The following is a 27,565-nucleotide window of genomic DNA, read 5'->3' as shown; positions in this document are numbered from 1 at the left end:
AGATGCTCCTTCCAGAACACAAACCTTCAATATCAGTCCATGATCTATTAGAAAGAAGTCCTCAGGATGGCAGAAAAGGTCCACCATGACCTGGTCCCATGCACTTCACATCCCCAAAAATCTCACACTCCTAAAGGCTCCTAAAACCTCTGGACCCAATCTTCCCATATTCCGGCACCAATCACAACTGTGTTACAATTAGTTGGTTATTAATCGGTTCCTCTCATCAGACTGACCGTCTCTGCTAAGGCACAGTTGTCTTTCTTTTTCACAGGTGTAACTTCAACACTTAATGCCATGTGCACGGCATATAAAGGATGCCAAGTATCTGCTGAATGAATTAATAATGTGCTCCTAAGTGTTCATAGCCCCTAAAAACCATGAAATTTTAGTGCCTTGGAGACAGGAAAAGCAATTCTCATTTCATCAGAATATATTCTCTTCTAAAACAAATTTCAATCCCCAGGTATCTGTCTAGCCAGCCTAAAGCTTTTGCAGTATTACTGAAAGGAAACCAAAAGCCAGGACTCAAAATAATATCCTTGTAAAATAATAATAACAATATCCTTGTTAGCCTAGTACTGGTTCCTAGACTAAATCTTTTATGGGTTTGTAAAGCTTTAAAAAATCTGACTTCTTAAATTCAGAATTGGAATTTGTCTCAAGAATTTACAGTGAAATTACTCTTAGATATTTTAAATAGAGGTGGATTCTAAATTATTTCATATAGGAAACAAACTTAGAAATATAAGAATCACCACGATAACTCAAAATGCTCCATTTGTGAAGAGATATTCCCAGGAAAGCACTTTAGTTTATGCTCCTTGGAAAGTTTAGGTTTAATGATAGCCCTTCCATTAAATACAAAAACATTCCTTCAAAATGTTTAAACAGCATCTTGAGTCTTAGATGTTACTTGAACAGTATCCATGAAGAACATAGTTATGAAACCTATGACTTTACCCACTGTATATAGAGAACTGGATTTTTAAGAAATAGTTTCTTCTTTAATATGGATTATTACCTCAAGATATGAAGGACCAAATTACTCTTTGGTTTTATTATATGGGAAAAACAACACACAGTCCTTTAGTCAAACAGCTTTGTGATATTTATATTCCATTGCACAAGTAGAGATTATACAAATTAGTAATACAAGTTATTCCTTAAATTCCAAACAGTTTCTAAAATATCATTACACCAGATGCCTAGAATATTAAAACATCGAGGTGGAAATCATACTCTAAATAGTTAAATATGACACTGAAAATACTACACATTTTAATTAGAGGAGAAAATTAAAATGTGTGCTAAAATGCTCTAACAAACTAAGTAGCAGGGCAACAGCTACAAGTAAGTCCCTGTGGTCCATTTTAAGTATGCATATATGTGATTAATAGAGAACCTCTCTTCTTGAAAATGCATAATTAAAACACAAAAATCTGGGTACATGGATTAATGAAATTTAAACACTTCCTAATACCTAAGCTCTATGATGAAATGTACTATTACCTATGACTTCATATAACTAATTCAAGATAAAAGACACCACACTTGGAAAGAAAAAAAGATTTTTAAAGATAATGGTTTTAATTGAGTTAATGAGATGAAAAAATCGTGAAGCCCTATGTGCTACTTACATGAAAGAAGATTTTTTAAAAAATAATCACTGCACAAAATACAAAGGGCGGGGTTATGCTGTGGTGTTAAATTCTCTCCATTATGTTTTTCTTGACTGTTCAAGAGCAAATTAAAGTTTCCACGGCAAATCTGTTCTCAAAATGCCGAATCGTAGCACAGACGCTGGCTTCACGTTTCTGAATACCTGTTTAAAAGGAAAAGTTGTTTAAATTTCTGGTTCTTCAGTAATAAATATTCATATTAATCTTCACAACTATTATTCAGACATATACAAATATTTTACTCTATCTATAGTCCATTAACTTCTGTAGTTTGATTTGTTTTAACATGGCAGAAGATAATTTCCGATCTTTTCTACACTAAGTATCTTTACAGAGGTTGGTAACAATAACAATGCCATACATATAAATTTATGACCCTGAAGGTAACAGAGACATTCTATATCTTGATATGGTGGTGATCTGTTGAAATTCAGAACTACACACTAAAAAAATTATGTATAATTTTATTATACATAAAATTATGGCTTTAAAAAAATTATGAACCATGAAGTTCATTTCACAATGTAAGACATCAAGCCTCAGGTTTCAGCTAACTCATCATCAAAGTATCATCAAACAGTAGATCAGAATCATCAAAAGTGCTAACAAAAAGCCAGAAATGCATTTAACCAGGTGCCACAATTTCAAAGAAATCACATCATAGTGTATCTGCATGGCATGTCTTACTTTCTAAAGTTCTGTCACCTGTACTTTCATTTTATTTTTTCAATGATCTTGAAAAGAAATGAGATAATGTCAGCACGTGAGAAAACAAAGGTTAAGCGATTCGGCAAATCGCTGTTATAACAAACCTTAGTTATGTCAATGCTTCTAATTCTTCAGTCCAGTTCCTTTCTAACTAACCTGACTGTGGTTATCTTCAATGCGATCCAAAAGGCACACTCTGCTTAGAACCTGAGTACATGCCTGAGAGCTACCTTAGAGACTCTCTGGGTAAGCAGAACCCTTGCATAGTATGGCTGAACCCAAGTGGGAGGATGGAAATGTAGATAGGGTGACCATACGGAAAGTGAGCTAACAGCACATCTAGGAAATGAATTTCACATTCACCTATTCTCTACATCTGAAAAGGAGTAGATTTAGAATTAAGGTGATTCTTCAGTAATCTAGAAATATTATACAGTGTACAATACAGTTTTATTTCTTACTCATGGCCAATGTAATGGTAACAATGACAAGCTTACAACTAAATCTAATTTAACACAATGAAGTGAAACAAACTTTTCTGCCAACACTCTAACATTCAAAAGTATTACCTTTAATGGTTTCTCTGCGTTGCAGTTTGTACGTTTCCTTGTCATGGCACAGTCGATAAATATAGAAACCCAGGTGGTCAATGTTTTCAATGCGATCAGTGATGACCATGTGTTCATGAATCAGATATGACTGAGGCAAGTAGGTCCCAGCCTACATTTGGAAAAGAATTATATTACATGGATATCTCAAAACATACATTGAACAGACAAAGAAAACAAACAAAATTTTTAGAGATTATATACAAAACAGAGATTGGCAAACTATCACCCACCATCTGTTTCTATAAAGTTTAACTGAGGACTTCTCTGATGGGCCAGTGGTTAAGAATCTGCCTGCCAATGCAGGGGACACAGTGCGATCCCTGCTCTGGGAAGATTCCATATGCCACAGGAAAACGAGGCCCAAGAGCCATAAGTACTGAAGCCCAAGCACCCTAGAGTCCATGCTCCGCAACAAGAGAAACCACCACCACGAGAAGCCCACGCACCGCAACTAGAGAAAGCCCGCACACGGCAACAAAGACCCAAGCACAGCCAAAAATAAATAAATAATTTTTAAGAAGTTTTATTGGAGTGTAGTTGTGCCCATTTGTTTACATGTTGTCTATGGCATCAAAATCGAATAGCTGCAACACAGACCTTATTTCTTAAAAGCCTACTATTTATCCTCTGACCCTTTAGGAAAAGTTAAATATGATATAATTTAAGAAATCACATTTTAATTTCAATAAATAAAATATTACAAGAGACAAGGAAAAAAACCCAAACCACTAGTTTCAGTTACTTGTCATAAGATGCTTATTAGCTATACCGTCAGTAAGTGAAGTGAAGTGAAGTCACTCAGTCGTGTCTGACTCTTTGCGACCCCATGGACTGTAGCCTACAGGCTCCTCCGTCCATGGGATTTTCCAGGCAAGAATACTGGAGTGGGTTGCCATTTCCTTCTCCACCGTCAGTAAGATGGGCTCCTATAGGGCTAATTTCTCAATAAGGAATTCCAAGATCCTATAATAGCATCAATAAGAAGAAGTATCTGAAAGTTTTATACCTTTATGTTAATAAGTAACTCCAATAGGTTTTTGGGTGGCATGACAATGGAAGTGTTCAGAGGAATCACATAGCACTTATCCAGGTTAAGATCCAAATAGGCGGTGAGTTTCTGGGAAGAAAAAGATAATATTTTTGTTAGATTCATGTATAAATATTACAAATATATTTGTAATAATATTTGTAAACAGGCAGCAACTAGATTTTTAAGAACAATTTGTACCATTAAAATGGGTTGGCTTTAGAATGTGTCAGTCACTTGCATTTCAACAAATCAAGAATTTGGTAGGATAGGAATGGAAGTAATAAGGGGAGAGGAAATTCTGCTACTAGTTAGTATTTACATAGTGATCAGATAACAACAAACTATTAAAACTAACTCCAATGACCTATCATCTGATTAAGAGACTTAGTCCCTGCACTTATAAACCATCATGCCCTCCAAGGCATCCATCTATTGTATATAAAAATTAACTTCTCACTGATGCATCTAGAAAGTATTGGCTAGTTACTACCATCCACCAGAGAACTGGATGAAATTGACTGAAATAAGTCAATTAAATGACTCTGTTCTTATGGTTCAGATGAGAAAGCGTGATTGAGAAAGACTAAGTCAACAGGATGGTTCTTAGGATTAAAATGAGTTAAACCAAAACATATAAATATTTAGATTTCTAAAAGCAATTTAACAGCAGAGAAGGAATAGCATCTGGTGTGCATTAAGATAGACAAGGAAAGAGGGAGAAAAAGTAGGTTTCCTGAGGGTTAGCTTCAGACAAAGAGCCCATCAAATGTTGGAGTTTTTCTTGTAGGGCAGAAGGCCTTTTTTAAAATTTTCTTTTCAAACAGTAAACCATAAATAGAATAAGTTAGCCAATATTAAAACTACAAAAGCATCCATCAAGGGGCCTGCATTCTTTTTACACTTCAGGGCACCTGGCTCACCTTGTTAAAGTCATGAACAATATTGGCAGGGTCACTATCTGCAAACTCTGGGACAGGCACGCTGATGAATTCAACCTCGTCTTCCTCAAAGATCTTGATATTTTCCTCAATGGTCTGGTAGCGAGCGGCTGGGGCGTCTGCAGAAGGCTCATTTAAGATGACATCATCTTTGATGTACTTTATTCCACAGTAGTAGACATCATCTGGCTATAGAGAGTTTAAACACTATTTCAGCAATGCAGTGGGAGACAGGTTTTTAAATGTAAGTATTACTTAAGCTGCCACCTTTATCTAAACAGCATTTTGCTTGCAAACTCCTACTTTTAGATGACAAGTCAGACAGTTTAATTACAGAGTTAACACATTCTTTAAGATCAGGTTTTGAAGCATTGTTAAAAAAACCGGTTCAGAAGGAAAAAAGCAGTTGATTTCTCCTTTACTTTTTGTATTTGATTAAAAATAGACTATAAAAGCAATTATCCATCTGGTGACAAGTAAATCTGAAGAAACATACACCTCTTCCTACCTGTAGACCTTAATTTTATAAAAGGAATATACTCAGAAACCAGGAATATTTTTCTTCAAGAATATACTTTTAATTTTGCTGTGATTCACTGATTAGATGATTTTTCTCTTATTAGCTAAAAAAGGGATGGTTTTTCTGTCATTTCTGCAGGCATACAGGTAGCTCTCATTTTTCCTTAAAATATATCACAGTTAAGTGGAAAATATCAGATTACAGCCAATCATAAAGATTTTTTTTTAAAGTAGGCATATATAATAAAGATTATGAGCATATAACAAAAAGATAGATCAACAAATATCTGTAGACAGTGGAACTGCAATGACTTTTTATATCAAAAATACATTTCTTATAAAAAACTGCATTAAGATGACTTGTATTTCACTAAAGTCTATCACCGTGCTATTATCTCAAACATACAGAAAATGAGAACAAAACTTATACATCCTCTATAGAATGTTTCATTATTTTAATAAAATCTATCTGTCAACAGTTTCTCCAAATTCTGGTATATTAAAAGAAATAAACCTATTAGATTATTGCCAGAGAAATAAGTCACAAAAGAGAGATCATAAATCTTAATAATTGTAATCAGAAGAAAAAAACTGCCTCAATCCACTGGAATTCCTATTCTATAACAAATTACAAACAACTTTCATCCTAAATTACATCAGCATTATTGCCAAAGTCCCAATTCTTAAGATAAACCAGTGGCTGAGAAAGAGGCAGAGAGAAATGCAACAAGTGTACCCTGGGCCCAGAAGCAAAAAGCTACTGTGGGGAAGCCCAAAATGTCGATCCAATAAATTACAGTTCATCAACATGACATCTGAGGCTGGTATATTTATTCAATTGGCAACTGAAAAATCCTGTAACTTAGCTATTAATTATGGTAGGAAAATTGAGGGTTAGTCAGTTTTGAAAAATCATCCAGCAATCTATATCCTTCAGTCAGGAACATTTCAAAACAATGTTATTCTGCTTTTAGCGACTGTCTAATAGGCTCAGTGAACTTATGCTCAGGGAATTTTTGAACATAACCAGAAAACAGAACCACCACTCTGGCTAAAAGGCCACGGACAAAAAGCGCAGACTTAGAATAAGTTTGGGCCAATTTTCTAGTACAGGTGAAGGAAAGGCAGAAGTGTCCTTAGCATTTTCCCACTTACTTGAAGTGCAAAGTATTTGTACAGGTACGCTCCCCCTAGAATGACACCCGCGAGCATAAACGCCAGTCCAAAGCACATGCACCAACACCAAGCTCTTCTTTGGCCAACTGGAACCACTTCATCTGGGTCCTGAAATGTGAAAGACTGATGGTCAGTATCTTATCTCCAGTCAGAACCACAGAAATGTCAAGCCTGAAAGAAACCTTAAGAATTATCACTTCCCACCTGCCACCCATACCTCTAGAGCAATCAATAACACACTCAACAATTTCTACTTTCTGTGCATTAATTTTTGTGGTTAAAATATCTTCTAATATTTAAAAATTCAGAAAAGGCTACAACCTTGTCATGCAAAATTATGGTGCTGAATCTTGTGTATTGGGCTTCCCCTACGGCTCAGTGGTAAAGAATCTGCCTGCCAATGCAGGAGATTCAGGTTAATCCTTGGGTCGAGAAGATCCCCTGGAAAAGGAAATGGCAACCCACTCCAGTATTCTTGCCTGGAAAATTTCATGGTCAGAGGAGCCTGGCGGGCTATAGTCCATGGGGTCACAAAGAGTCATACATGACTGAGCACACACACACATCTTATGTATTACAACTTCAGGGTATGTGAGGTTATTCACAAAATTATATGTCAGCCTGCTGCAGGTAGTTAATATTTCACACTAGGTACAAAGCCATTCCTAACCAAACACAAGAAAAATTAACAGGAAAATTGGGACAGACCAAATAATATTAAACAGATTCTTTAAGTAATCAGAATCTCAAAAGAAGTAGGACAAACATATTCAGAAATAATCCTATTAATGCACTGCTCTACCCTAAAGAATCCCAGTTTGTAACAAAGTTTTTCACTTTAAAGATAGAAGGAGTAGAAAATTGAGGAAAGACTCAGTAAGAAAAACTTAATGATTAAGAGACATACAACTAGTATGCAATTGTTAGAATTCTGATTCCGACCCATTCAAGGAAGTAATTTAGCCCTGAAACATCACCAAGGATCAGGATATGCACAGCCCTTAGATACACTTGCCCTTCTAACTCTGTCCTTCCACCCTGCCATTTCAAAGTTACAGCTAATTTCTTATCTGTACTCAGGTTTATGTGCAAAGAGCTAACAAATAAATGAGATTAGCTGCTGGTGTTATATAACCAGTGACTCAAAAAACAGTACAGACAGCAAAAGAGAGGCTCCAATGGACTTGAAACCAACATAATAAAAGATGATCTAGTAAGTAGTATGTGTGTGCACCTCTCAAGTACTGTATGTAACTCTGACCTTTACTTGGAAAACTCATTATGGGATGGGTTAAAGGACAAAGTAGACTTGACCCCACAATTACATAGATAAATAGGATATAACTTAAGAGTTAGGAATGAAAACTGTATGAACCATACTGGAGGGAATTCTCTGGTGGTCCAGTGATTGGGACTCCGAACTTTCAATGCCTCGGCCCGGGATCGATCCCTGGTTGGAGAAAAGGGATCCTGCAAGTCATGTGGCACAACCAAACCAAAACAAAACAACACAGCAAAACAAACACTGGATATAACTGAAGCAAGAGTTCAGATAGGAAAGAATGAAAGCTAAACTTACGTTTTCAACTCTTAAGATGAGGAATCTTAACTTGATGTCACTTAGGAAAAGCCCAAGCCCAGATGTCCCAGCCAACCAAGAACAATTTAAGGCAACCTGGGTTGGTTGAAGTTTAAACACTGTAGAAAAAATGTCTCTCAATCTAGGGATTAACTCAGATGCTGTGAGATCATCACACTTTGCTGGGGTAGGTGTACCTGTCAACAGACTGTATGTATACTTAGAGGACGACAAGTGCATTGCAAGGAATTAGAATGTACCAGAGAATAAACCTAAGGAATTTATCAGGTCAGGTAAGACATCCCATCTGTGAACAGAAAGTTACCAGAATTCCATGGAGTCATCAGGTATTATGAATCCTGAATACCAAAGAACATACAGTGTTTTGCTTGAGCCCTTGTCTGACACAAATATCTAAGAAGACAGGAAACAGTTCCAAGGATAGTTAATTTTAGGGTGGAGGCAGGGTGGGGAGATGAAAATGACAGATGGAAACAGTAACTTCTAAACATTTGGTATCAGCTGCTGAGACCGTCAGATGTGTGTATAACACCCCCGTTTCAGCAGGCCCTCTTCAGCAGCAGCACTTCAAGCAGGAGCCAGAGAACATGGGGAGACCCTTGGAAAGGAATATGCAGTCCCAACTGGTAATTGGATGACAAGTTTCCAGGCCTTTTGCTCTACCATTTTTAATGGGTCAACAAGCAATATTTTCAAGACTAAATTATAAATGCCTACTATGGGCCAAGTGCTATGGGTATATAGCCACAGCCAAGAAAGAGGGCATTCAGGTCAGCCTGGAAAATCAATCTACAAAAAAGAACATAAATATGATACAAGCTCTAACAGGAGAAGGTAGAGAACACAGGAGGACTGATTTGGGAAAGACTTCCCAGGGGAGAAAATACTGGAGTGGAATGAAGGACAAATACTCATTAACTGTGCAGAAAGTGGAGTTAAAGGGCGTCATATGTAGGGCAAAGAATGAATAACCAGAGCGCGTTACTTCTCCAGTCACCTGGGGTATGGCTAGAGTGCCCAGTATGGTGGCAACTGGTGCAGAGAGGAGAATGGAGGAGTTACTGGGGCGGGTCGCAAAGGTACTTTATGTAACATGCTATCTCTTGTTCATTCAAAAACCACATTTCAGGGCTACGGCAATAAAAATTTAAACTTCTCATAAGAATCTAACTTATACAATCATTTATTGCATAAAAGAATCTTCAGGTCTTCAAAGTCTAACTAATCTCTTGTTTTCTCTAAATTCCTACAAGGTTAGTATGGTAGCTCCAAGCCAACCTTGGCAATGGCACTCAATAAATAACTGATGAGTGGATAAAATTTAAAAGCTTTAAAACTTGGTTATTTTTTAATGACCCCCAAAGTTACATCAACAGCCAGCATGGTAATGAAAGGTGGGGGCAACGTAAGAATTTATTAACCCACAAGAGACTGTGGCTCTTTAGCAAAGAATAGTAGCCCTAAGTACTTAGCCCAGTTCAACATTAAGGGCCTGTTATTTGCAACGTACTGTGCTACATCCTGTGGGAAATTCAAATGTGATTAAGATATGGCTGAGGTCTTAAGCAATTTACAGTCAAAATTAACAGTATGCATGACAGTTAAATGATGTTCCTTTATTACAGTCTTAAGTTAGTCATGGAGAAGGGATGAAAGTATATCCAAGATAGAAAACTTTTTAACCTAAGTGATTAAAAAATGTATTTTTAGTAACTAAATTTTAAAACTTGAAAAAGCTCAGAGGAAAAAAAAGCCACATATAAGATTAAAGAAAAGACCCATGACCATCTCAAAATATGTAGAAAATGCATTTGATAAACTCTCACTCCCATTCATAATAAAATCTCTTTTCAAACTAGAATAGTTGAAATTCATTAACATGAAAAAGGTTAATAATCAAAAATCTGTCCCAAGCCTCACATGTAACGGTTAAGCTTCAGAGTTAAACCATAACCTTTCAAGTCAGGAATATGAGGACGCTAACTAGAACTGATTCTTTGTTTCTGTTTGAACACTGTACTAGAGATCCTACATAGTTCAAAAATGACAGAACATGAACAGAAAAGAAGATTAGAAAAAAGAATACAAAGCTGTCATTATGTTAAGTGATATAACTGTCTATGCAGAAAATCTGAGAAAGCCACATTATTCAAACTAATTAGAGTTCAGCAAAATTGCTGAAGATCAGTAATGAAAAATCAACAGGTCAAAGATTTATACATAAATAGTCATAGCATCATTATTCATAATAGCCCCAAACCAGAAACAACATAACTATCCACTAACTGATGCACGGATAAATAAAGTGTGGTTTAATCACACTGAATCTCAAAAACATTGGAGTGAAAAAAATTCCAAATCAAAAGACTAGCTATGAAAAGGAAAAACTACAATGACAGAAAGCAGCTTAGTGGCTATCAGGGTGAAAGGAAGATAGAAGAGCCACAGGGAAATTTTTTAGGGTGATGGAAATGTTTCATATCATGAGTGGTGGTGGATATGACTTTATACAATGACCATAATTTCAATCAAATTATATACATAAAACAAGTGTATTTTACTGTCTGTAAAGTTGTTTGTTCTTGTTTTTTTTTTTTTTTTGGCTGCTCTGGGTGTTCGTTGCTGTGCGTGGGCTTTCTCTAGTATTGGGGCAGGGGCGTCTCACTGCGGTGGTTCCTCCTGCTGCAGGCTTAGCAGTCGTGGTGCACGGGCTTAGTTACCCCTTGGCGTGAGGAATCTTCCCAGACCAGGGACTGAATCCGTGTCCACCACACTGGCCGGCAGACTCCCAGCCACTAGATCACCAAGCAAGTCCTACTGCCTGTAAAGCTTATTTCAATATGGGGAGTGAGAGAAAAAAACATCAACTGAGTTCCTATACACTCGGCAATAAAAGAAAGTCTAACAATACCAGTGCTGGATAAAGTGTGGAACAATGCGAATTGAGAACTTTCGCACAGCTAAAGACAGGAGCTGGTACAAATGTTCAGAATGACAATCTGGCAGGATCTAATACAAATAAAGGTATGTATGTATCTTACAAGCCAGTAATTCCATTCCTGGCACTATAACCCTAGATAAACACTTTTGTACAAAGAAAAGAGGCTCAATAACGGTAACTGCAGAATGGTCATTAAGAAGAAAATTGGATAACTTAAATGTCCATCAAGTAAAGAATAAAGTATTACAGGTTCATACAATTAAAGCCTAAATGAAACCAACTAGCACTGCTGACTTTGAGATTAATCTTAGAAACAGAATTCTGAACCAAAAAAAGTCAAGTTGGATTAAAAAATGACACCACATATTTAACATTTAAAAAACATAAATGGTACTCTAAACTCTTTTTTTCTTTTTGGTATGTTTGGATTATTTCATAATTAACCATCACAGTAAGAAAAAGGAAAACCACTCACGAACAAGAACATCTTCACTGAGATCTATAACTTCACTTGGCCTAATTTAAACAAGTAACAGACATTTCCTCCCCTGGTACTGCAATAAAACTGGTGCACCTTAAATTATGCTGATAAGGTAAGAGAACTCCCACAGGTGCTATACAATTATCATCTCATTAATCTTCCTAAAACCTCAAGTTTTTTATCCCAGTTTATAAATGAAGATGCTGAAGCACACAGTGGCCCATAATCACCCTTGTCACCCTTCACAGTAGGAACAGAAAGAAACTGCTTCAAACGCATTATCACTCCGACACTACTAATCTCTGGTTCAAATGAATCTTATCACCGTATTATAAAGTAAAATTATTTAACCAGTTATATCTTAAGCAAAATGAAGGATAAATTCAGTTCTGATACTTCAATTAGTTAAGAATTAGGTCACCTCAATGAATTCCCTAAGAGGCTTTACTAAATGTGCTTCAGTTATAAACTGAACTCAGACAAGATGCAAGGGTTTTCATATAATTTTTATTCTGTTCCACACTAACAGCTCACTTCACGAGCCTTTGCAGAATGATATGAGGAGACATTTTTTCAAAGCTCCCAGAAATATTACTTTGCATTATTAGAGCAAATGCAACAGGGCTGTAAGAACCAAAATTACCAAAGAGGAAAATATCTCTCAGAGTTAAAAATCGTATTACAAAAAAGAAAAAGAACGTGATGGTGTAAAAACACTTTAATATAAATACTGAAATACAGGGGAAAAAATACAATTTATTCACCTCAGAGCAGCGTCAGAAGTAGATTTAGTTTATTTCAAAATATGTACTTTTTAAAACACATTCAGTAATATGGATAAATATGGGGATGCACAGGCTGGCTGCCCATGGGTGTGCTGTTTAGCCTGTATACTGTTTTACAAAATTAGCTGCCAACATTTAAAAAAATCTAATAATTCAAATTTTCATAAATAAACTTCTCATCTATGTTCTCATTTTCTCAACTTCTCCCTCATCATTTTTCTTCCTGCTGCTAAGTCGCTTCAGTCGTGTCCAACTCTGTGCGACCCCATAGATGGCAGCCCACCAGGCTCCCCCGTCCCTGGGATTCTCCAGGCAAGAACACTGGAGTGGGCTGGTTTCCTTCTCCAATGCATGAAAGTGAAAAGTGAGAGTGAAGTCGCTCAGTCGTGTTTTTCTTCCTAGTGAAGACCAAATATACTAAGTTCTTTTCTACAAAGTCACTTAATTTTGAACTTCAATCTTCACTTCCATACCTATGATTAGGTATGTATGATTCCTTCTGAGTATCTAATTTTAAACCACTTCTCCACATAAAAGGATTTAGAGTTCTGGGTTTTAGAGACTACATTAATATGGTGAATAAAGCATCTTAATCCTTTAAATGACAGAACAGGTATTCTTTTGCAAAGAATAAATCCAAGCATGAATGGCACAAGCAAAAATGGTGACAGAGATGAGCCAGGTATCAGATAAGCTCGGAGAAAGCTATGGTCCAAGAACTGTGGGCATCAAAGATGTTTGAGATGACGCCCAGTTCTCAGGACAGGAACAATGAGAATGACGGACAGCCACTCCCGGTATAATACCGTCGGAATGAGGTTCTGGAAAGGGTAAATTATAGAAACAGAAAACTGGAACAAACTACAAAGTGATATGATCACACAACTGCATATATTGGTCAAAATTAACTGTATAAAGTTCGAGGGGCTGAAACTTTCAGTATATAATACTCCAATAAATCTGAATTCCTCTCCTTTCCCAGCTTATGAGGAGCAAGGAGAGGATTTTTTCCTAAGACCCCATTAAATGAAAGATTGAAGGCAGGAGGAGAAGGGGATGGCAGAGGATGAGATGATTGGATGGCATCACTGACTGGATGGACATGAGTTTGAGCAAACTCCAGGAGTTGGTGATGGACAGGGAAGCCTGACGTGCTGCAGTCCACGGGGTCACAAAGAGTCAGACACAACTGAGCAACTGAACACAAAGTACTGAAAAAGCCAATTAAAAAAGACATTACTAGAGGAAAAGAAAATGACTTCCTACTCCAATAAGAAATAAAAATAAAAACCTTGGTCATCACTTAAGATCTATTTTAAAGTATTTCCAAAATAATTTCCTAACTAGACTCTTCAAACCACTGAAGTAATACAGGCAATTGCTCCATCTGATTACTATCATGTAGAATAGCAATGTCACTCATTTACCACTGGTACTTGTTCTAGTCACCTGGCTTCTACATTAGCTTTCTTTCCCATCATGGAAGCATCAAAAAGACACGATCCAGCGAGATGTTCACCATTAACAGCATTAACTGGTTACCAAATATATTCTGCTATATGTAAAACACAAAAATCTATGGCTAAGAAGCTAAAAAATCTATAAAGTCACCAAACATCTGTTTGCAGTTTCTCTTGCTCATTTAAATAAGTAACACTGAACTTTATCTTCTTATTTGACTTTTCAAGTAAGTAAGACTGCTACTATCTCAACCATGTGAGAAAGTCCACATGAGATATCTTGTGTATTAGATGCAAAAAGGGAGCAGTTTTCCAAGTGATTGGCATTATATGGATAATATGGTTATTGCATTATCTTACACTTGAGTAGGGAGAGATTTTTCACAATAGAAACTAATCTAAAAGTATAATGTCTACAAAACCAATTTCTCTTTATCATCCTTTATTTGTTAACAAATCCTATGACACAAACAGCAAAACAGGAATTAAAAAATTAACAATTTAAATCCACTGCATAACAATTTAACTACTGTGAGAAATTAAAAATCTGAACCAAATTATTGGCATTATGTAAACTTAGCACAGGCTGAGGTTAAACAAAAAAATAGGCCAGAGCTATAAAAAAGAAAAAGATCAGGCTGTAAATGCTTTTAGTGCTGGATTGTCACTTAATCACTTTTTACATCAGGAGCAAGCAGAGTATCTGGTACATAGCAGAATATTCATATAGGAATACCTTAAAATCTTCTATTCTTTTATCTACTTATTTTAAAAGATGACCATTTCTATGTAGTGTTTATTGCATTTACACTGAAGAGAAGTGTAATATTTCATCAGGTTTTCAAATTCATATGAGTAAGATATAAAGGTAGTGGGTAGTCAAAAGAAAAACCTAGAACACTAACAGATGTTTGTAAACAACACTATAATATACACATGACATTTACTGTGAGTAACAGTCTTTACAAGGGATAGACAGACTGGTCACAACAGATTTCTTCTGCTACTGACTGAGTCATGAGTTCATACTGTTCTTAATGAGAGTATCAACCATCTTCCAAAAATTTTCAAGTATGATAGGAATGCTCTGCTCTATAATTCATCATAGAATTATGTGTCAAGATTAGAGGGGGGAAAGCAAACCTGTTCTGGACCCATTTTTGTATAAATCTTCGACTTCAATGTCATTCAACAAGATAATTATACATTTGTATTCAACTATGAGTCATTCTATTTAAAATGCAGAATTTTTGACAAGAAAATTCCAAGTATAGTCTTTTAAAAGTATAAAATAATTCGAAGGTGGAAAGCTATATCTTCCATCCAAGTTCAGAAATTTGGAAGTTATACAAAATGACTATTAGAAAAAATAATTCCAGTTCCTGAGATCACAGATATTTGTATCTGTATAGTGAACATGTAAAACATGTTTTGAACCTATGCCTAGCACCAAATACATGTCCAGTATAAACATTCAGCAGTCATTTGATTTCACTCCCTTATCCGACTACTCACCTCACTCTTGGTTGGATCCAGGAGGGTTGTTCTTTGGTGAAAACAGATACAGACAGCTCTTAGAAAGAAATGATCCTCTATGCAAGAGCCGTGAGAAGTCATTTAGTCCAATACGTCATTTTACAGATAAATATCCAACCAGAAATGATCTGAGTTTCTACAGCTTTTCCCTATCATAATAGGTTTACTCAAATTGAGTCACACTCATAGGAAGCACAATGTGTTAACTGTTACAACAGTAGTGTTGTTGTTATTAATGTGTTGACAAAGTTAATAGAATTTTTCTCTATTATTCATCAAATTAACACAAAGGATAGTAACAAAAAGTACTTAAATCATATGCACATGAAGGAAGAACAATGAAGGAAAATAAGTCAGGCTCACTAGGATATAAACATTTCAAAGATGAAAAAGGCAAGATGTTATTACAAAAATGAAGCTAGTAAAGTCAGAGAAATAAAGTCACAAAGCAAAAATCATGAAGTTGGCAGTGAGGGAGCTGTGTCTAAAATTACTCATGAAAAGACAATTTTGGAATATTAAAAAAGGAGACAAGTCGATGCCTCTCTATAGGTTATCCTGTCAGACCTTAAACTGATGCTAATAAAAATGAACATGGTTTCCTATTATTATCTACTATTCCTATTGTTATCTATTATTATCATTAAAAGTCCATTTTCAATGTTAAATAAAACGATCTAATAAGTCTTAAAGCTATGAAGACAGCTGAAAAAGTCCTGTTATTGATTTCCAGTTAAACAGTCATCTTTACTTCCTCCTGAAAGCTCGACAGAGTGATTGTAAAGGGATCAACAAATAAACCGTAAGCCAGAAAATGGAAACGACAGAAGGTAAAGTATGTCAATAGAAATTTTAGAAGCTGAAAGCATAAGGAAAAAAAATCTCAAGCTTCTTGAGGGAAAGTAAAACAAAAGTGGTCATATTCAAAGAACCAGGAATCAGAATGGCATCAGACTAGAAGATGGAGCAATGCCATTAAAATGCTGAAAGAAAATTACAGCTAACCTAGAATTTTATGCCCAGATAAATGATCAATTACATGTGAAAACAGAGTAAAGATTCTCAGACAGGTTTAAAAAAAAAAATTCATCTCAAATGCTGTTTCTTGGATTTATAGAACTGAAGAGCCAATGGAAGATGGAGGCAAAGGCAGAAAAACTTGAGGATAATAATTACTCTCAGGACATCTGTGCAGCCACATACCTAGAGTACAACCATCTGGGTGGAAAGGCTGAAGAATGACAAGTGAAATATCACCACGAAAAACTGAAAACTCGGTAAATTATCTGATAAGTCTGTAGATATGAAAGTTTGTTATCTGAAAGTTTGTCAGAGACATTGAGGATGAACTAGCAATACACAGAAAATTAAGTAACCCTCTCTTGACTCAAGAAGCCAATTATCAAATTCAGGGAAAATAAAAATGGCTTTGTACAAGAAAGGAAGTAGAAAAAGTTATACTACATTACTCTGATATAAATTTCATGTCAATTACAATAAAAGCATGGGCCAGAAATTTAATCAGACATTACTATAACTATACCAGGACAAGAGACTATGTATATACTACATAAACAGATAGAAAAGGCTAAATAGTCACTTCCCATTTTAGGAAGCCAGGAGGTAATATCTAAAATTGCAAAAAACACAAATGAAAACAAAAACCATGAAATAGCAAGTATTTAGAAGTTCTCCAAATGTGCTCTAAGGACAGACACCACAATGTCAGGGGGGTCCACAATGTCAAAACTAATTTCGTAATAAAAATAAGACTTCCCCCCCATTCTCACTCTCTGGACAGTGTACAGTGGAGTTTCCCAGAAGCTGAATGTGTGACACACACAGAAGCTAACTGGAGAATTCAGCTGTCTCCTATGAAGCCATCGGTAAAGGGTAAAAATTTAAAATGACGTTGCTGTTACTGTTCTTAAAATCTGTTGGTTATATGGAAATTTTTATTTATAAATGTTATTTTTGCTAACATAGGTTTTGTATTATTTTAAATCAATAAATAGTTTTAATTTTGAATACAGTAAATATCAATAAGTATAACCAATATAAATCAAAAGCTCTTTGGGACCCTCAACAATTTTTAAGAGTACAAAGGGGTCCTGAGACCAAAAAGTTTGAGAATCATTAGTGTACAAAGTGGGTTCCCAAAAAAGGTGCGTTCTTCAGAGATAGGGCAGGACAGTTATTTGCATTTTAAAACTAAGTATTACTTTGGTTAAACCCCCAATTAAATTTATAAAATTTTATCAACATTCTATTCTGTAATAAGAAATACTTCTATACAGAAATGGACACAGCTACTGAATGCTAAGGATTTTTATGTTGCAGGAATGACTCTTTGGCAGAATATCTAGGGGGAGCAGGGTGTTACTTATCAACAATACTGTAATTTAACTGACATGTGAGGTAGGGATAAGCAATAATAGTAACACAAGAAGTAACATTCCAACAAAAGAATGATGAGGGGGTAAAAATGGGACTTTTAACAGATGGGGACTGGGGAAAAGTGCTAACATTTAATGAGTTTCTATGTACCAGGGACTGTTAATTCTACCACAAGAACACTATTTAAGGTCAGTGCCATTATTCTATTTTACAAGTGAGGGAACTGGGGCTTGGGAGGTTGCGGGACTTGCCCAAGTTACCAGATCCAGGTAATAATATTAATCTTTGCCAGTAGGCTCTGACACTATCTGAAAACAGTGTTGAGTTTGAAGTATTAACCTATAAAAAACAGTACAAAATGAGTAACTGCCCTGCTTCATTAATTTTCTACTTCTACCTGGCTTCCGCTATGGCTGAGAGAGTATAGAGTCTGCCTGCAATGCAGGAGACACAGGAGCCTCAGGTTCGATCCCCTAGAGGAAGGAGGAAAGGGCAACCCACTCCAGTACTCTTGCCTGGAAAACCCCATAGACAGAGGAGCCTGGCGGGCTACAGTCCATGGGGTCGCAAAGAGCTGGGCATGACTGAGCACACAGCCACATCCACCCTGAAGTCTACTTCCAGAAATCTCTAAGATGCAGCAGTGCCAAATAAATGGAGAAGGAAATGGCAACCCACTCCAGTGTTCTTGCCTGGAGAATCCCAGGGACGGCGGAGCCTGGTGGGCTGCCGTCTATGGGGTCGCACAGAGTCGGACACGACTGAAGCGACTTAGCAGCAGCAGCAGTGCCAAATAAAAGTTTGAATCATTAAAAAAAAATCTGTAGTAGCAATAATAGCATCTACTGAGTCATACGCTGTTCCAGGTATTGTGATACACTTTTTACAAATTATCTCATTCCCCAGTTAGCTGATGCAGAAAGACACAGAGAGTTGTAGTAACTTACCCGAAGTATCGCAGTAGATGGTAGAGACAGAATCTAAACCCTTAAAGTATAAACTGCATAGTCTGAGTTCTCAATAAGTAGTGTGGCTCCCCAAACGATACCCTTTTTTCGACTGTGAGGGAACTGGAGCAAATGGGAGAAATTGATTATTTCTCCCCAAACATCTAAAAATATGTATTTTTAAAAAATCATTCTTGGCTCACGGGTTATACAAAAACAGGTAGTAGGCCATAATCTGCCAGTTCTGCTCTCCACTGTAAAGGAGACTGTAAAACGGTGGCTTGTGTCAGTCACCCGTGTTTCTGCATGAAATTTTTGTATGAATTAGTTGTTAATATTTAAAAATCAAGTTTTAAATGAAACCGCTTCCAGCTTGCCTTTAAAACCTGGAGGATCAAGCAACATTGGATCCTTCACTTTTTAAATGAAAATGAAGAACATTCTAAGTTGCTTAATATGCAAAAAAAATGAAAAAAGAAAAAAGCTTAGCTTCACTAAAATATCTACTCGGGCCCAAGAGCATTAAGTTTGCCATCTCTGCTTAACATTCCTAATTTCTGCTCGAGCTAAAACTGATGGGATTAGGAAACTCTTCCTAGCATGAAAACAAGGTAAAATAAACTAAAGAGAAAGCTAGAAGATGAAAAATGAAAAAACTGCCAGAGTATATACAGCAAAAATGAAATACTAGAGAGGCTGGCTGAAAAAAAAATGAATTTTAAGACATGAAGACTAGGTTCCCTAGTGGCCTAGTGGTGAGGATTCCAGGCTTTCTCTCATGGCCGGTGCTCAAATCCTGGTCAGGAAAGTGAGATCCCACAAAAGCCACACAGAGTCCTCCCACCCCCACCCCCCAAAAAACTGCAGACCTAGATGGACTGACCCTTTAAAGTCATTTTTCCCAGCATAAAGATGATTCCTCTTCTGGATGTTGCAGTAAGTGACTTAATAATGCAACTTACCTTTTAGATTTTTATATTACAAAATTTTAAACATCATAATCATAATTAAAGCAGAGAAAACAATCCAAGATTAACTTTGGCATTAAAAGTTAAAAACATTCAAACATACAAAACTTCGTTAAACCTTCTTTTTTAAAATATGAAATTCAACTATGCCAAAAAAGGTTTATGCAAGTATTTCAGAATCTTAAAAGTACTAAATACCTCACACCCACTTAGTACCAATTTCCCAAATAAACTCCCTATATATTTAATTTGAAAATGTTTAGGATTTATAAACTGTGCAAATTTAATTTCAACATTAATTTATCTTCTGACAAATATATCTTAGCTTGAGCTTATATAATTACTGCTAGAAATTTATCAATGTTAATATTATCATTTATCAATGATAAATATTGATAAATATTAAATGAAAAATTAGAATATCCCTCTATCATAAAAACAAGAGTAATTTTTTCATTTTTTGGAAATTCTTCTGCATAAGTCTATGTTCGTTTTACTTGATTTTCCCCGAGATGAATTATAGAAATACTTCATTAAGTTATTAAGTTCTTTTTTCCCCGTTGATCAATTCAAGAGTTCAAAAAAACTTCAGTTGTTTACAAACAATTTTGCTCAACTGTTGGTAACATAAAATAGGATTATTTAAAGCTACTACGTATATGTATCATAAACACTGATTAAAAGAGAAAATCACAATTGAATTATTTTTAATGATATTCTTAGGGTCATATCTATAACAAAATTTCTAATTTTCAACTTTCAGTTGTCTACCCTGTAAAATTTTCATTGTTAAGCCGTGCAAAGTAAATAGGAAAGACAGGAAATAACTCTTTACACATAAGCTTCTTGAAAACATAACTCCAGTGTTACTGCTTTCTATAGCATTTTGACAAAAACCACCACATTCAGAAATTCAGCACTGTCAAATCCTTTATTTTTAACAGGCAGCAGCTATGACCTGAAAAAGTCCTTTGATGGCAGAGTCCTTAACTCCTTCAGTCGAAGCTCTAATAAAAAGTGACAAGTTTACCAAAAAGTTTAAGAGGATGGATTCACTGATGTCATTTTGAAAAGACACAAATTTTTTTCTGGCTCTTCCTCTGCTGACACTGTGATAAACAAAAGAGTTCAAGAAGTTTTAGTTATGCCATGAATTCAGAAAGCATTTTCCTTTTGGTGGAAAAAAAAAAAAATGCCTTTTAAATAGACATCCCAGGTATTTAAGTTAGAGTATGAAAGAACAAATAAGAAATAAAATGTCCCACCTTACATCAAGCTCTAGCAATACATATTGAAAACTTTTAAAGTTAAATTCTAAGTCAATTTAAATAGGCCTTACCATGTGTTCCGAGAGATGTTTCTGGTTAAAGTAATACTTCTATTCACCTAAATCTCTAATATGGCTGAGCTGAATTCCAAAATGTCTTACAGGTTTATGATTTTGCCAAGTATAATATACTCGGTTCTATCTAGTCCGAAGATGATTATGTTTAAGGTGACACTGGGAAGACCCCAAAAAGGGTCTTGGGGCAGTTTCCAGCTGCACAACGTACACTTTTTCCACCCTCTGGAGCAGCAGCCGCCCAATGAGGCCTGTGTACACACGAGATCCTGCCAAGGTCACTTGGTATGCATAGGGGCAATTAATTTATCTCCCAGCAGTAAATCCTCACTTCAGATATCAATACCCTCACGAAGAACTAAAATGCAGTGACTGTAAAGGTTTTGCTGGCCAATGTTTTACTGACACTAAATTATACAACGGGGTAATGATACGCACTTTTGTTAAAGGGAACCAAGCTCCCCATCCCTTCTCTAAAGACCAAAACATTTTAGTATATGGCATCAGATTTTATGTTCCTCCTCCCCTCTACTTCTCCCCAAACAAAAAATAAAATGAACACCAACACCACCAAAAAGCTAAATGACCAGTCCTGTTTTATGCAGAGAGAAATGCCAGAAAGTGAAAAGAATTAGGAGGGAGATAGCCGTTTTGTGATGGGTGGACTCAGAACTTACTGGGTTAGTAGTCCTTCACTTAGGCTTCCATCCTGCCCTTTCTTTCCCCTCCACAAGCATTTCACTTTTCCTTTTAAGGATGTCTACAACTACAATGCACTGCAGAGAAGAGGCAACATTATTTATCAGCAAAACAATTTACAGGGTTATCTATGAAGAAAACTTGAGCTTCTTCGAGGCCTGATACTGGGAAAGGCATTTCATAATCAGGCATGACAACAGGAGTTATTGACAGCTACTGTTCTACAATGAGGTAACCCAAAATGAAAATTTAGCTTATTACATAATACCTCTAGCCATCTCCTTTCTCCGTGACCCACAGCTACTTAATAAGAGGAAGGCATGTAACAAGCTGAACAAGGGGAGGAAAAAAAGGAACAGTCTAGTTAGGGTGAGAGGGGAACTATTATTTTTCACAGCTAAAACTATCTGACTCCTGCCAAATATAATTATGTAATTCTTGCCATTTTCATAGAATTTTAAAACTGAAAGAGTCCTCTACAGACCATCTGGTCCTACCCTGTCATCTTACACATAAAGAACTCTTAAAAAAAAAAAAACAAACTTAAACCCAAGATCAAGCAGTTGTGTACTGACAAAACTGGGACTTCTGACTCAGGACATTAAGTATTTTCTTTGATATTTACACATATATAACAAACAATGTTTCAAAGTTCAAAGTAAAAACACAGAAGTTCATGAATGAATTGCTGCCTCTCACATAAAACATTCGTAATTTCAAATTCACCTCTATTACATAAAACCTAGGGGGAAATGTAGAGAAAGAATAATAAACAGCAAGCTAGTTGAGACAATATAATCCACAGACGTGGCTGCTGGGATTAATAGCTACTGAAAAGACAAATCTGAAAGATGGGACAATGCAACAGCTTCCAGAGAAAAGAGTTAAAGAAATAACAAAAGACAGGAGCAGTGTAAAAGTACTGGAATGTGAGTTACATAAGCCAGCCGATTGGAGGGATCAGAATTCTTTACTGCAGAAGGTCTGAAGAATCTGCATTTTTAAACCAGAATCCCAGGTGATACCAGGTGATCCTTAAGGGTACAACTGGAGAAACAATGGCCTTCAGGACACCGTGGTCTGGGAGGGTTAAAGATCCTCAAAATTCTTATTCAGGAGTTTTTGCTAACTAGCTAAACCGGATCCTCTTGACCAACCGGGCAAGGAAATGCCCGAGGCAAACACAGGAAGACAGATTCTGTGCAGAATTCAGAGTCAGACTCAGCGGTCACGGTACAGTCACCAGAGGAGTCAAAGAACATTATGTAACCACCGTCCGAGCTCTAAGAGACCGTCCGCAAATGCCTGTTACTAAGCAAGCTTTGCATTTACTGTTAAGTGACTGACGGGTTATAATGATTCTCCTAACGTACAGCAATATTCTGTCACTCACTTAAGAGGTCTTTGAGTTCACAGCTCGAAAAAGAATTAGTCATTTTGTATCTGCCAGTTCATCCATGACTGCTGTGTGGTTATAAAGGAAGACAGGCCCTCACAGCTTAGTTCTAGCATTTTTCTTTGGATATGGGGATCTGAGAAAACAGCTAGGAATGGTTACTTTTTTTTTTTTTTCTTTTACTGCTGCTATGACCACAATATTTGAATATGGTGAAATTGTGAGAAATTCTGAGAATCTGAAAACACAGTCATCATTTCAGAACTGATAATAAATGTCCAAAATCAGATTTACAGCTGCCCAGCAAATTATTTCTGATTTTTGTCCAGCGTTTCAAATCTCCTTCACAACAGGAACTGGGAAAAGCTATCTGAAGTGACATCATCGGATTCTTTCTTCCTCTCTTTTTTAATGAGAGGAATTGTATTTGTTCATAGGATTTTTAAAAAGATATGTAATAGGATTAAAATCTACCTAATCTCTATATATGTATTTCAGTCTGTTATGACAGGGTACTTGACTATCAATCTAATTTAGGTACAATGAATGTTAGACAAATACAGAACTCAGATAATAATTTACGGCTGGAATTATCCTCTGTGGATTCCAAACATTTTCTCTAAAACCTAGACTTTGCAATGGGTTCAGGCAAACAAATACCAATACCAAAACGCTTAATCCTTTTAGGGAATCTGTCCACTTCCTATTTCAAGGCAAGACAGTCATTGAAAAATCAACTCCTGACATTTGTGTTTTTAACTAGAACATTTCCAAAAACCCAGTATAGGCACGTGCAGATTAACACTGTATTTTCACACATTTTTCACACTGCGTTTCCCAGTAGTAGTAATATATTAAAAAACAGTGTTTATACCTGCACAAGTTACTGGGTTTTTTAGAGTTAAAACTAAGTTTATCCTACTTATAGCAGGTCTTCAAAAATGCTAACAAAAAAATTAAAAGTTACAGAACATAAATAATTCTACAACTAATTTCTACAGGATTAAATATTTGCAGCCTGAAGATCTGGTAGAAAGGTTGTGAACCTTTCCTGTTTATTCAACTTCTGAGACAATTACAATCACATCCTAAATGAGTATTACTGTAGCACGATAATAGTTCTTCTCCGGATTTTTGCTTAGGGCTAAAAGGGGGATTTTGTAAAATAAAGAAGAGTTTTTGAAGGGACGGTGGACAATTTTAAAAGGGATGAAGGACAATTTTGAAAGAGACGCGGGACAAGTTTGTTTAGTTTCACTTAGCTTAAGGGGTTCTCGTAAAGTTGCTGATATAATTTAAAAGTCAATTGTCGGTTTTACACTAACATCCAGATAGTAATTAGTAACCTTTACCAGGAATATTTCAGTTATAAAGTGAACAGCCAGAACCTACTCTGAGCAGACCATCACCTTGCCTTCTCCCCTCGCCCGCTCCCTCCCTCTCCAGACCCCACGGCGAAGTTCACCTACCGCTACCAAAGGGCCGCGAAGAAAGAGAAGGTTAAAGGGAAAAAAACGCTTTTAAAATTAAGAGGCTTACAGGAGCCGGACTTAGTCCTAGTGCAGTTCAGCCTGGAAACGAAAGTAAGGAAGCAACTGCGGTTTAGGCTTGTGATGATGTCAGCCATCTTAGGGACATTATTTATACTGGGAGGACGTGCCAAACTCTTGTTGTTGTTTTGTCGTTTTGCATGTCGCTGCCGGTCTCCAGGCGGAACGAACCCCGGCCCGGCCCCACACACATTCCTCGACTGCACCCAGCACCGTGCACTCGGCCCCTTTCTCCAATCCTCCTCCCCCGGAGCCCCCCAAGCCCCCGGTCCCGCGCCGGGCACCGCTTTCTGCACACGCACTCTCTTACAAAGAAGCTGCGCCGGACAGGAACGGGGAGCAGCCAGAGAGAAGGGAGCGCTCGGCCCTCTCGGGGACCCCCGTCCCGCGCGCGCCCCGCGCAGCCCCGGGCGCACAGCCGCCCTGGCCTGGCGCAGCTCTCCCGGGGCCCCAGCCGGCCCACTTCCCCGAGCCCCGGCCCTCGGACCTTGCAGTCCACGGCAACGGCGTCCGGAGGGATGATGAGCGCCTCCTCGCCGCTCTTTGCCTCGTCCTTCTTGGCCTCCTTCTGGGCCAGAGCCGAATTGAACGTCACCTTCACCATGGCGCGGCCTGGGGCGCCCTCGGAGGGCGGCGGCGGCGGCGGGCTCGGGGCGCGGGCTGCGGGCTCCTGGCGGCGGCGGCAGCCTCCTCGGCCGGGCTCCGAGCACAGCTAAGCGGTGGCGGAGGCGGACCGGCAGCTGCGCAGTGGCCGAGGCGGCGACTGCGGCACCCGTCCCGCAGCCTCGCAGCTCGGGGGCGAGGGCGGAGACGGCGCTCTCCCCGACGGGGGCGGGCCGATCAAGGTGGGCGGGGGCGGGGCGGGGCCGGAGGCCATATGGGCGGGGTCCCGCAGTCTGACCCCCACAAGTGACCAACCGATTCCCGGGGGTCGGCGACCCCTGCCCTCATCCGAGTCTGAGGAGGGGATCGGGCAGGGAAGGAAAGGCGTGGGGGAGCGGGGGGTGCTTTGGGGCGAGGGCCTGGATTTTGCAGTTCCGATTTCGCTTCCAACCCTGTTTACCTCCGTGCACAGGATTGTAGCTTTTTAGCAAAATCAGGTGAACTTTCCTGGGTCCGCCCTAACCGTGCGTTGACCTCTGGCATAGCCAGGTCGACGCTTCCCTGCCTGTTGCCCCCACCGTGAACCTAAAGGCTGTGGACTCTGGGGGCCTCCATACCTCCACTGTCTAACTTTATTATGGATCCGACTCAGTGGAACACAAATGTTCAGTGCTCTCTGTCCTTATGATCTCACTTCTTTATCTTCCCCGGACCCCACCCAAGGGCGTTACCTGACTCACACTTGCCTTGTTTTCTGCCCCCCCTCGCCGCCCTCGCAAGGTCCCAGGCTGCCCTGCCTAGTCCCAGAGCAATTCGGAGGAAGGTTCTTGGCAGATTTGTATTTCATACATCTCACATTTCTAAAACAAAATGTTCCCCTCTTGTGTAGACTTGGACAAAACCCACATGCACACGGGGCTGATTTGTGATTCATATTCGCTGATGAGTCTTTAGCTGCTTTCTGCAAAATTAGAAAAAAAATATGGATAAAGCAAAATTTTGTTTTGAAGCGATTTCACTTACAACTAATTCGAGAGAGGATACGGGCCTGCAGTGATACTGTTAATGACAGTCAACAGATGACCCTTTGGACGAATGGTTGATCTTGAATCTTTGTTTCACTCCACTCTGTCCACAGTAAACCAGAGATGTGGGCGTACTCTCCAATGTTTCAGCTGTGTCAGCTCTGCTCTGAGTCAACCGTGAAGAAAGTGGGTTGAGTGTGAGGTTCTGGGGATTTGGTTCTGTTCAAGGAGGGGGTTAGGTCTCTTAGACTCTCCACAGAATCAGACCATGTGTGAGTGCTAAGTCCCTTCAGACGTATCTCTTTGCAACGCTATGGACTGTAGTCCCCCAGTCTCCTCTGAGATTCTGCAGGCAAGAATACTGGAATGGGTTGTCATGTTCTCCTCCAGGGGATCTTCCCAATCCAGGGATGGAAGATGTGGTCTGTTGTTTCCTGCGTTGGCAGGTGAGTTCTTTACCACTAGGGCCACCTGGGAAGCCCATAATCAGACCATAATTCCCTGCAATCATACCAAGATCTCAGAATCTTCCAGATCATATATTTACAAGAGTCATCCTGGACTGAGGTAGAAATCCAGCCCAAACCTTGAGTCTGCTTAAGCATCCTGAAATTCGAGTACAAATGAGTTATGTGTTCAGTTGAAAATACTAAGAGTTAGGTTCAAGTCCTGCCACGTCCTGACCCTAGCTAGCCATATGACTTGCAGTGATTTATTTAAACTCCCTGGGTTTCCCTAGTCCGGGGATCAACTCTGTGGGGCTGACTCTGTGAACTGACATAGTTTCAGAGATTTCTTGAAACTCTACAATTGAAGACCAAGAAATTCTGGGAGCAAGATCTAGATGATTGTAAATGGTTATACATATATCCTTCCTGCTCCTCTTTTAATGATACTAGAATGGTGGAAAAATACCCAAGGCATTTTGCACTATAGAGAATTAGGGAAGAAAACAAAATTATGAACAGCACTATTAAACAAATTAAGAAACTGAGGCAAAGAAAGAACAAAGATGTTTGACAGAACCAAAAATTAACTACCCCCTCCCATTTCTAGTCTAAAAATTCAGGAATAAAACACTATTCCTTGTTTTGTGTACCAGCAGCAAGCAATAGTTTAAAATCAGCTGGCAAGCAGTCTGGGACTAATCTGGCTTTGTTTCTCCACTTTA

The 27,565-nt window shown here is 38.0% G+C and overlaps 1 protein-coding gene across 1 annotated transcript; it reads right to left on the bottom strand.

The window, feature by feature from the left end:
* Positions 1-1,033: 1,033 nt before the first annotated feature.
* ITM2B (integral membrane protein 2B) lies at positions 1,034-25,437 on the bottom strand. Its single transcript, XM_061133127.1, has 6 exons — positions 25,254-25,437; positions 6,644-6,772; positions 4,952-5,158; positions 4,008-4,118; positions 2,960-3,110; positions 1,034-1,825 (listed from the first exon to the last, which is right to left on the bottom strand). Exons 1-6 carry the CDS (start codon positions 25,368-25,370, stop codon positions 1,740-1,742), a joined length of 801 nt encoding a protein of 266 aa, XP_060989110.1. The 5' UTR covers positions 25,371-25,437; the 3' UTR covers positions 1,034-1,739.
* Between the last annotated feature and the right edge of the window lie 2,128 nt (positions 25,438-27,565).

The sequence above is a fragment of the Dama dama genome, chromosome 30 (assembly GCF_033118175.1).
Source record: "Dama dama isolate Ldn47 chromosome 30, ASM3311817v1, whole genome shotgun sequence".
In the NCBI taxonomy this organism is placed as follows: Eukaryota; Metazoa; Chordata; class Mammalia; order Artiodactyla; family Cervidae; genus Dama; species Dama dama.
The sequence above is the reverse complement of the archived record's forward strand: the minus strand, read 5'-3'. Positions and strand labels throughout refer to the sequence as shown.

Excerpts from the sequence above, each read along its gene's own strand:
- ITM2B (XM_061133127.1), bottom strand. The coding sequence starts at position 25,370 with ATGGTGAAGGTGACGTTCAATTCGGCTCTGGCCCAGAAGGAGGCCAAG. Across the intron at positions 5,159-6,643 it reads ACAAATACTTTGCACTTCAA|CCAGATGATGTCTACTACTG; the intron begins GTAAGTGGGAAA and ends AACTCTCTATAG. Across the intron at positions 3,111-4,007 it reads AGTTACTTATTAACATAAAG|GCTGGGACCTACTTGCCTCA; the intron begins GTATAAAACTTT and ends TTCCAAATGTAG.